Source organism: Magallana gigas, chromosome 3 (genome assembly GCF_963853765.1).
Source record: "Magallana gigas chromosome 3, xbMagGiga1.1, whole genome shotgun sequence".
Taxonomy (NCBI): domain Eukaryota; kingdom Metazoa; phylum Mollusca; class Bivalvia; order Ostreida; family Ostreidae; genus Magallana; species Magallana gigas.
In genome coordinates, this window is record NC_088855.1 from 46854232 (window position 1) to 46865750 (window position 11519).

Below are 11519 nucleotides of genomic sequence, written 5' to 3' on the forward strand. Positions count from 1 at the left end.
CAGATGGAAAATAAAAACATTCAAATCAAGGAACTGATCTTTTAGATACTGAATAAAGTATTCAATTTTATTACCGCGGCATTTATATGAATTAAATTGATAAACAATAAAGAAGAAATAAAAAAGTTCGGAATAACGTAACTCGATCTTCGGCTATTTCCAAAGACAAAACGTGTACGTTTTACGTCTGTAACATGACGTCATAATGTAGACTGAGCACGCGACGTTTGGTTTAACTTTGGCTGATGATTTGAGTAGGCAACCAGGCGGATCCTACTGTGTACGTTTCAAATAAATTTAGTTCTATAAAAATCAAACTCCACTGTGTTAAATCTGCGCTCGGTCCAACGGTCACACCGTTTACATATTAGTAAAGTAATAAGTAGTATACTAGTCACTTTGTTTTAGTTTATGTATGAAAACATATAAAAATAAAACCTACTATGTTAGTCCGAAATATCTGACGTTTTTCTGGCTTTTTTAACGATTTTGATATTTACTTGCCAGGAAAACGTCAGAACCGGCGCCATTACGAAAACTGGAAATTTCGCCGCCTCCAACTGGAGGCGGCATTCTCGGCCCGATATCATATCGCTCAAAATTAAATATGACTCCGTATTTTGATAATAGAAGCACACGATTACAGTCAACCGTATTTTCGCTGTCTTTTGATATAACGAGTCACGTGACTCAAATCTCGCCGGACAGTTCGATAAAAATGTGTTGAACAGACGGTTTGTAGAGTAAACAAACCCATTAAAGCGATATGAGTGAGTAGTAAAGTCATTTTTTATTGTTAAGTTGTGAGCTAAATATTTGATACAATTCGCAAGTATTTAAAATCGGGCCGAGAATGCCGCCTCCAGTTGGAGGCGGCGAAATTTCCAGTTTTCGTAATGGCGCCGGTTCTGACGTTTTCCTGGTAAGTAAATATCAAAATCGTTAAAAAAGCCAGAAAAACGTCAGATATTTCGGACTACTACTATGTGAGTGAGCATACCTGAGATGAAATCTGTGCACATCTTCTATATTACGTCATACACTCTGTTAAGAGCTCTCAGTCGTGAGCTAAACTTACTATAGTGTTAGGAGGCCTTTTTTAAATAAATCAGGCAGGGAGATGGATGTCATTACAATATTGTAATCTTCTACTCCATAATGAAACTAAATTAAATGCATTTATGAGACTCCTCGACAAGTTTGTGCATGGGCTATGGTACTCAGGTTACCGTTAAGGTCTTTTGGCCTCTTGTTCACCTCTGTTTTTAAAAGCTGGATTCTGTTTCTGTAGATATATTTCTTAATTTTTTTAAGTGATCAATGAAAACTTGTGTTAAGAAGACAGATGCTTTGTGAGGAATAATCAGATTCACATAAAAGAGGTATAGCGCCTTTACAGTTATAAACCCCACCTGTTTTTGAAATAATATTATCTTTTACTTTAAAACAAAGGTATCTGTTGCAGTATTATTTTTTAAACCTATGTACTGGTTTTATAATGGTATCTGTTAACAATAACTTGCAGAGGTTCTTAAGAATTAAGATTTTATCATTTTAAACTTCAATAATGTTCGAGACCAATTCGTTTATAATGGACACATTTGAGATAAAGTGCCCCAAGTGAAATATGAATATTAAGTGCAAAAAAATGTTTATTTCCTAATATTAATATTAAATCTAAGAAAAAAAAAGCAATAATTTTTGGTTACCAAGAATTCCTATAGGGATATAGTTTGTAAAATTGATCACCAAAAAGATATAAAATAATCTATTTTTGGCACTCAACATTTATATCCTATTTATGTTATTGCACCCAAACTGCCATCATATACCACTTGGGCGATTGATATGATATTGACCTGTTAAAGAATCGCAAGCAGACGCGAATGTGTTTAAGAACGAGTTAACTTAAAAGTATGTGGTTTCCCATCACTTCCGGTTTATCACCTTAGCAACAGGACTCATCCGTCGGCCATAACAGCAGGTTGTCGTTGACAAGTAGGAAAGGTAAACAAATATTTAATTGTTTTCTGTTCACGTCAAAGTGTCTTTTAGTGTATTTTAAAATTTGTGATTTCTTTACCAACATACTTAATCTTACAACCGTAATAGTTGTGCACGTTAAGCTTTCAACAGTGTCCCAATTACTGTCAATAATTGGTTTTTTGAAGGATTTGTAGCCAAAATGCCGCGACCACGTTCTGCCCGGTCGGACACCAGCGATGCTGATATGGAGGGGCTCCAGGAACAGGAGCTTGTCAAACTCCAGAGACAGTATCGCCTAATGGAAGGAGACAGGGCTGCTTACACCGAGGAGTCTCAGAATATCATCAGGAAACAAAAGTGAGAGAGAGAGAGAGAGAGAGAGAGAGAGAGAGAGAGAGAGAGAGAGAGAGAGAGAGAGAGAGAGAGAACGTCGATATTTAATGTGAAAAATCCTGTAGGCCTACATGTACATCATTAGAAAGAATTAATAATACAAATTTCAAACACACTTATTAATGCTCATTGATCATGCTATGCAGTTTTCACTGCCTTGATTTAGATATTATAATTATCTTTTAAAATCATTATTCTCTTTGAGTAGTGTACATGAAATGAATGCTATATAATGGTCTAATTTGAATAGGAAATTAGCGGTACTAATCTGGCATATGACCAGTTCTTGCAAAGGCCCATTTCTCTACAGTGCATTGCTACAGTGTATGTCATTTTATCAACACATAAAATTATATACAAAAAAATGACCAAATATGCTCTGGCAAGAAATGGTTCTTGGCGAGAATTGGTTGCATGCCAGTAAAGCAGAGTTTTTTTGGGATTATGATTTTTCCACCAATTGTGGCAATGAAATATGTTTATTTGGATTTATTTAATTGACCACTTTCCAGCTATACAAGTATACCGGTACTGATTAAACCTTCAAGTATCTAAATTACAGATCTGAAGTTGCTCAGCTTGAAGCAGAGAAGCAAGAGCTCTTGAAGGAGCTGAGGTTGGCAGAAAGCAGATTTAACCAGAATTTAGATGAAACAAACACAGATACCTTGGTGGTGCTTGCTGAAGCAAAAGGTAGTCTTTACTAATCAATTACTTACATATTCTTTAAATATTGACTACAAGTGAAGCAAATCTACGAGTTTTTTATGCCTAAAATGTTACCACATTTACTCTTAGTGCTTTTTCATGGTAGTAAATAACCATTTATTTTTATATTTCCAGAGGATTATGACACTGAAATTAATGAAGAGAAACAAATGCATACCGAATTAGATGCCAAAATTCGTGAATGGGAGAAAAAAATAAGGAATCAGCACAAAAACATGGGAGGAGTTCATATGAGCTCACAGCACACAGTACAGACCCAGAAAACCATTAGAACACTAGAAAACAGACTTGATCAAGTAAGGAATTTACTACTAAATTCACTCGTATACATGTACTCTATTGATCAATTTTGATGTACACAGATAGTGTGATGAAGATTTATTGCCAATACATATAAATCTGAATGATTAGATTTTAATTTCTAATTATATGTTTTAATTTACTTTTTAGTCCAAGAAGCAGTTTAATGCTATTCTGACACAAAATGCAGTGTACAGAGAAGAAATTGAGAGTTTGAGAGTGGAGAGAAACAGATTTGACAACCTGTATAGAAAACTAGACAAGGAGTTGTCCAACTTGAGAAGAGAGAAGGGTGAACTGATTGAAAAGTCCACACAGGCTTATGATGCCAGGTAAGGAAACCAATAATCTATTGACGAGTACCTCAAAACATTTTATCGACCTCAAACTATATTATATCTATATTCGTTGGCTGAAATCTTGTACCCTCTGTTTTTATGTACATTCATTAGGGATGAGGCCCAGGCCAAGATGATTCTTCTGAAGGAGAGGGCAGACAAGGACCAACAGCAGCACAATGCTGAAATGAAGGAACTGCTGAGAATCATTGATCATGACAGGAATTTGAGAGAGTTCATGGGGATCAAAGGTCAGGAGAGAGTGGACGACCCCCAGCTGGTTGCCTGGAGACAGAAAAAGGGTGAGCTTACCATATTTATAGCGTAACTGCATAACTAAGAAAAAAATATCCCAATTATGTTTAGGTCTGTTTGATACTTTGGTAAAAGCTCTTCTTTTGAAGATTAAGAATATTTGATTTTATTTTTCAAAAATTTTAATTTTACAGAGGCTCAAGAGGCCGAGCGTAAGAAGGAAAGTCAGGAAGACTCAGTAGAGACGTATGAGGCAGCTTTCGAGAGAATCAAAGAAATGACGGGAGAAGAGGACCTTGACCTACTGGTGCAGCGATTCATTGAAACAGAGGACAAGAACTTTGCATTGTTCAACTTTGTCAATGAACAGAATAATGAAATTGAGACCCTGCATGAACAAATTGAAGAGGTCGGTTTTTTTAGTCATTTTTTAACTTTATTGTTTTTTATCATCTTTCATACAAATTTGAATTGCCTACACCTACTATGCTCCCACCTCTTAACATAGGAATGTAAGAATTATATATCTTATTAAAATGTATTTCAGAAAAATAATGAGATTGAGAAATTCAAACTGCAAGGCATTGAACTTGAGGACCAAAGAAAGAAAATTCTCAAAGAATTGGAGGAACAGCAATTGGTGTGCTCTCAAGAAGCTGATGAATATTCCAAAAAGAATAAAGAAATATCTAAAATTCTTGATCAACTCAGAGCAGGTATGCTGCAAACTAATTGATTTAAGCCTTAATTAGGAATTACATATTGGTTGTAGTTCACTTTCCAAAAACTGTATTTATTGAAATGATTTTTATTTCGACTACTTGCAGGTATTGATTCATTGTTCAACAAAATCAACTGTGATAGATCAGCCATTGATGACATGTTGGGTGCCCAGTCAGGCGTGACAGACAGCAACATGATACAGTACTTAGGAATAATAGAGCAGAGAACTAATGAATTATTAGCAGTACAGAGTTATGTTAACTCCAAGGTAACATATTCTCCTATATTAATCATTTTATTACTTATCATGATCTATATTAGGCAAAAATCTAGCAAAACAACTGTTTGGTTTTCTTTATTATAACTAATCAAATATACTATAAACAGAAATATATTTGATACTCATATAATGGATGTTGGAAAAATGTCAACAACACAATAATGTAATGTTCATATTTACATGTATGTGTATTATATTAAACTTGACAATGATCTGCACTGTTGCCGATGTCCAGGACCAAGATAGATATGACGCTAAGCAGCCAGTGTTGCTGGGTGCTGGACCAGCGCCAGGCCAGTCGCAGTACCCTGTCATCCCCCCATCCATTGGGTAGGTACTCCCCGCCACCATGTCAGCATGTCCTAACACATTTGTTTCAGCCTCACTGACCACCGGCCTGGCCCTGACTGACTGGAGCACCTGTTCACATCCACCTGTCTCAGCATCTCACTGTTCTATGTGTAATCATTCTGTGACTTGTTTAAAAATTTCAGGACGAGGATCGTTACCCCCAGAAGCCTCCTAGTCTCATAGGGGGCGGCCCAGGGGCACCCACTCAACAATGGCCCATACATCCTCCCGGCTTTGGGTATTTATGATCAAATTGTAGACAAAATTCATATGGTGTGGCTATATATCCATTTTTATCATAATAAGTCAAATGGACCATTAGAAGGCTTTGGGTCTCACGATTACCATAAAACACTGTAAATTAGTGTTTACATTTGACATGTTATGAGTTTTAACTGGTAGATGGTTTAATGATGTAGCTAGATGAACCTCTGGTCTTTCTGTAATCTGTATCAGCCTCACACCTCCTTCTGTAATCTGTATCAGCCTCATGCGCGGATCTAGAGGGGGGGTCGGGGGGGTCCCGACCCCCCCCTGGAAAATGAAAATTTATTAAATTTACATAGTAAAATTATCGCGAAAATATGCCTCGGACCCCCCCTGGCAAACACAATTATCCTTCGGACCCCCCCTGGAAAAATTTTCTGGATCCGCGCATGAGCCTCACACCTCCTTCTCTGCATGTACCTCATCCATTCATATCACTAACTTTCATTGACTCTTCCTTTCTTCCTTAATTCATTTTCACTTAATACAGTTGTATGTAAACTACATGCATATGCTCCATACTAATTAATAGCTATGGGATATGTAATATAAATTGTCAGAAATCTAAAGATTTGTTATATGATTAATGTCAATAATCAAAAATACTAACTCTAGAGGGTATAGGTGCATGGTCATAGAAGTTGTGTACATAACTCATTCATGTAGTTTAGTTAAACTAATACAGGGTATTAAATTTGATTGTCACGTCAATGTGATATAGCAATTTTACCTATTATTTTAATAAACTGTTAAATATCTGTTGGAAGTTGCTAAGATGTAATTATTTTCCTCATACATCCATTTCCTCAGTGCTATTCGTAAACTGTTGTTGTTTAGCAAGTTTTTTCTTGAAGATATTGTTTATTTCTACGCAAAGATGCTTTTATACATATATAGTGTTTTAGAGTTGTCATTTTCTATATCGATTTGTTAATTTTTTACCATGTTTTATCGCTATGTCGGACAATGTAAATTTAAACTTACCAAAAGAGACAATAAAGATAAACCACTATCCGGACGCAACATGTTTAAATGAAATCCAAGTTTTGTTAAATTCGATAAAACGAATTTGAATTGACATGGTTGCTGACATGTTTTGTCTCTCTGTCTGTAGGGACGAGTACGACAGCGAGGGTAGCGAGGCGAGCGATGACGACGCCCGACCCCTGACCCGGAACGAGCTCCAGAACAAAGTGATGAAAACGGTCCGGAAACGGGAGTCAGCCGCCAAGAAGGACAGCTACAAGTACGACCTGCCGAACGCGCGCGACATGCAAAAGAACAAAAAGGACAAAAAGTGAATAACATGGATATCTAAAGAGGCAGACGATCAGTGAGAGAAAGTGCTGAAGGAACAGTCAAGTGATTGTTAGGCTCTGGAATAGACGGGGCTGAGAAACCAGACAGTTTTAATCAGTTGTAATGTTTGGCGCTTGATGCCAATAATTTATTTCTGCAAATTCTTGTTTTTTGTGTATTTTTTAAAAATCATGTCTATCAATGTTCAACTTTATATTGAATATTTTTGAATATTTACACAATGTAATGTTTATGTACGTTGTATGTACGAATAAATCGGTCGTTTTTTCGAAAGCTAACTGGACTGGTATGAGCTGGTTTTAATTAAGTGTGTGGACAGCTGATTTCCGTAGATGACCTCTAGTACCACCAGGTTTAAGTACATTTGTTATTGATTACTAATTACTGGTATTAATTAATGCCAGCAACGTAAGAGCGCCTTTTAAAGATTGTTATATGTGACCACAACGGTAATATACTAAACATGTTTGTATTCATTTGACATCGTTGAACACGTCGCGTCGTACGAGTTGGGCCCTAAACGGAGCAGTCGATGCGCCACATTTACCGCCAAAACACGGGAGAGCGCCGAAGGGAAACACGATTTGTCCATTTGTTGTCCCTCTCTGCCGCTCACCTAAAACTAACCTCCTCAGACCAGGCAAAGATGGTCAGTTGTGCCTTGCCTGCCCAGGAGAAAACATGAAGCCAGTTTGGATCCTAGTTTTGGTCGTGTCTGCGCTGAGCTTTATAGAGGCACAAAGGTCTTTGGTGTCCCTCAGTGACGTCATCACTCTTATGTCGTTTATAGATCCAAACTGGGGTGAGAAAGATTTTCATTTCCAAATTTGTATATTTTTTTTATAGTAAAGTTATTTTGAAATTTCATACCATGGTGACTAAGAATGGTTCCGTACCATCTTTAAGAATTACGCGTTGGACGGTTTTAAGAATAAGGATCACGAAATTGGAAGTATTTTATCAACGTTGTTTAATCTCGATTTCAAAGTATATAACACCGCTTTGGTTTGAATATGATTTCCTTGATTTATATTGATAAAAAAACATATTGGGAGAAAATCTGACAAAGGATACAATTGAGTTTAAAAACGATAATACTGTATATTGCATGAAAACCGCAACACTGTTGAAATTTTTTGAATGCATTTTAAATATATATGTACAAAAATACAGAAGGAAGTAGGTGATAGAACCATTTTAACAAGACCTTGGACTTTCAGTAGGACGTAGCTATCTATTTCTTGCGTCAAAGCAAGTTAATACTGACGTGGTTTCAAGCGAAATATGCACCAGTTGCGTAGTCTTAGCTCAAAAGCAAGACAAATTTTGTTGATTTCAGAGAGCCATGGCTGAGTGGCCAGCAATGAAATAGACAGTACTATGTCACATTGCTGTTTAACACAACTACCCAAAGTCTAAGCTCATGTTAAAATGATTCTAATTTAACGCATGCATGGTAGTAAATCATTTGAAGAAAATGCATACGCATGCATTTTAATTGTGTTTACATATATGATTATAATAAATGAGGTTTAATGTGCATATATAATATCTGAGCACTTGATAGATCTGTTTTAGAATTGTCTGGATGTTGAAAATACATGTTATACAGTTTCTTGCACATTTCAGCCAAAAAAAATTATAACCGTATATATATAAAACTTGGACGTGATTTTATTTGTAGCAAAGAAGTCATTAGGTACTAATGACTATCCATGCACTGTGTGTCTGCGAGAGGAAAATTTTGATTGCGCCCAGATTTATTGTCTATGAAGTCGTAAGTGACGTAGGGTAGTGACGTAGGTTCTTCTATAGCGCTCTCTAACTTCTGCTCATTCTCTGTCTATTTACTGACACCCATGGACTAAGTACTATAATGCACAGCGTCATGCTGTAGATGTCTTGCAAATATTTGGACTTTGGGTGTCTTTCATGCACGGATATTCTTTGACTGCCTATAATGTCGTTTGTGAATTATATTTTGCTCACATTGCTTGCATTTTTCACTTTTCAGCTGTTACAGTAGTGTAGTCTTTTCTTAGTAATGAATAGTACATACTTTTCTATCTTTTAACAATTATAATCGACTGTCCATCGTATATATAAAAATATTTTGACTTTATCCAGAAATCATGTAATACCCTGAAGGACAGCAACATCGCTGGTATTAACTAAAAAAGTATCGACTGAAAAATAAACGAGGCCGTATATTTTCTTAAACGACCGTTATATGTCGCAGAACCAGTTAATGTCAACCAAAAACCATTCCATGAAATAAGTAAATTGAAGGTTGGCGGCAGGTAATGACCTGATGATTATATTTAGCAGTGGGCGGCGACTTCTCTATCCAATGGCGATACAAACTGTCACGGTCTACAACGGTATTGTTTACGACCCGAGGCGACTTTGATGGTGTCCATGTACATGTGTATTTTTGACGTCGCAAAACATGTTTTCCTGTAAACATGTGTGGATTATGTGTATATCTTTACCAATGACAAAATTGTAAAATACGTATAGCACCCGTTGTCCTTTCTAATAGACAACTACAAAAGGTTTGGATAACGTATTTTCCAATTCCTGCAAGCTTCTCCGGTGCCGCGTCAGATTTTTGGAATAAGTCGCTTTATTTTATGCCAAGTTGAAAGTACAGTTAAAAGGAGTCAGCTTTTAGCAACACTAGCTTATTAGTACTTTATTCATAGTAATGTAGATAGAGAATTGTCATGCATTATGCTAGAACACGCATTTTACATAACGAATTCCAAATAGATTAACTCGGTTTGCGCCTCTTTTTGTACTGTAAACATATCTTCATGCATCTGTAGATGTTACAAGTGACCTTTTGTAGATGGAGATTGCATGCATTATATTAAACGCCCAAGTACTTGGTCGACTGACATTAACAATTTTTGTTGTTTTATTCCAGCTAAACGAGCTTTCAAATCCAATGATATTCCGTGCGAGCTGTGTTACCATGAAGATAATGTGGACTGTATGAAAGTGTATTGTGGCGGCGATACTTAACTTATTAGATAGACATTGGTTGGTTCCTATGACAGTATAGTTAATCTAAAGAGCCCTGTCAATGAAAGATGTGTTTACTTTCCGGAAACTAATCCATTATGTAAAGGAACGTTATTATTTACTATTTATTGAACTGTCAAATTGTTATTGATATCTAGCCTAAAATATTTTTTTTAAAAATGTACTAGATATCAAGTGTGGATTGATGCATAAAAAATTACATATTTGGTTCTATGAATGACTAGCGTTCATTGTTAATTTTTATATCATTGTGGTGGGGATGTATTTTATTGAGTACATGAAATTAAATTTAGTGTTAAACGACCGTATCCTTGTCTTGCTGAATGTGTTGACCAGAACTGATTGTCTAAGGTGGTTTGTAACACCAACACAAACCAAGCCATGCATGCCAGAACAAATCGTAACCATTCCATGTCACGATTTAACACCCTCTATGTCTCAATGATTTTATTCTCTCATAAGATTATGAATGGCATAAAGAATATATATTAATAATTTCCGAATGTTCCAAGCTCATGATTTTCCTTCCATCTCACGATTAACGATCACCATTGTTATAGTAAATCGTGGTTAATCATGGACGTGTTGTCTTTTACAAAGCAGAAATCAGTGGGTTCTTTATTAATTGTGATATTAAATCATATGATGATTATGAAAATTTGCTTTGTATAATGTATGAATTCATAAAAACCAAACAAAATCAACATTTTCAAGAATTTTATCAAGTCTATCAAAAAGTACCAAATTAATTTTCATATCACTTAATTTAAAAAATGATGAAATAATGAGAGTTAAGAAAATCAGCAATAAAAAAACTGGAAATGTCTTGAATATAAACAAATTATCGTTCCAACTATTCTGTCTCTGGCAAGGGCGTCGGGGCAGGGGCGACAACGAATCATTTTTGCCAAAATCGGATTTTTGGGAGTTGATTTTAATCAACTCTCCTATGCAGTTACTCTGGCAAACCGAAAGTGAAACAGACTGGACCTAAGCACAAATCATCACCGCTGACAAGACTTAGTTCTCGAAAATAATCGATAAATTCGCTGTAATGAATTCTGAAGCACTGTTTTTCAAGGAACTTATTCATAAATACCGTGAAAATAGTCAGATTTTAAATGGTAGGAACAATTTAGATATTTTTTGTAGTGGCATGTATTCCTACGCTAGAGATTACTATACAGTCTCGTTCAACCAGACGATCGATGGTTTCCGTAAATTTTCGACAACCAGAGAATCTCTCTTGCTTGTCGGAGATTAACGGAGAAAGCTGAGCGCCTGGTTGAACGAAACTAAGGTTCAATATTGCTTGGATCCATACAATTTTTCAGAAATATTTCGATTACTGATAAATACCTTGATGGAGTTAATAGTATCTTTAAGTATTACACGACATGATTCATAAGGGTTTTATCGAAATTCTTTTCGGAAAAGTCTTATTATAAAAAATGTGCGTAATTCAAATACATACATGTAAAAGAAACTACTTGCCATGCAAAATAACGTATCAGCGTTGATTCTAAAAT

The 11519-nt window shown here is 35.9% G+C and overlaps 1 protein-coding gene across 2 annotated transcripts; it reads left to right on the forward strand.

Annotated features, from left to right (window-relative positions):
• The first annotated feature begins 1851 nt into the window (after window positions 1–1851).
• Window positions 1852–7293, forward strand: LOC105341719 (coiled-coil domain-containing protein 63). Of its 2 annotated transcripts, none has more exons than XM_011448395.4 (11): window positions 1852–2007; window positions 2172–2343; window positions 2942–3072; window positions 3223–3404; window positions 3559–3740; window positions 3861–4048; window positions 4196–4410; window positions 4549–4717; window positions 4829–4992; window positions 5240–5334; window positions 6737–7293. In XM_011448395.4, exons 2-11 carry the CDS (start codon window positions 2186–2188, stop codon window positions 6921–6923), a joined length of 1671 nt encoding a protein of 556 aa, XP_011446697.1. In that variant the 5' UTR covers window positions 1852–2007; window positions 2172–2185; the 3' UTR covers window positions 6924–7293. The 2 variants fall into 2 exon arrangements, with proteins under 2 accessions (XP_011446697.1, XP_011446696.1); XM_011448394.4 differs by lacking the exon at window positions 5240–5334 and adding an exon at window positions 5499–5593.
• Window positions 7294–11519: the final 4226 nt, after the last annotated feature.

Bases quoted from the DNA above. Each gene is read 5' to 3' on its own strand.
- LOC105341719 (XM_011448395.4), top strand. From the start codon at position 2,186: ATGCCGCGACCACGTTCTGCCCGGTCGGACACCAGCGATGCTGATATG. The intron at 4,411-4,548 runs GTCGGTTTTTTT...AATGTATTTCAG, and splicing joins TGCATGAACAAATTGAAGAG to AAAAATAATGAGATTGAGAA. The intron at 4,993-5,239 runs GTAACATATTCT...GCCGATGTCCAG, and splicing joins AGAGTTATGTTAACTCCAAG to GACCAAGATAGATATGACGC.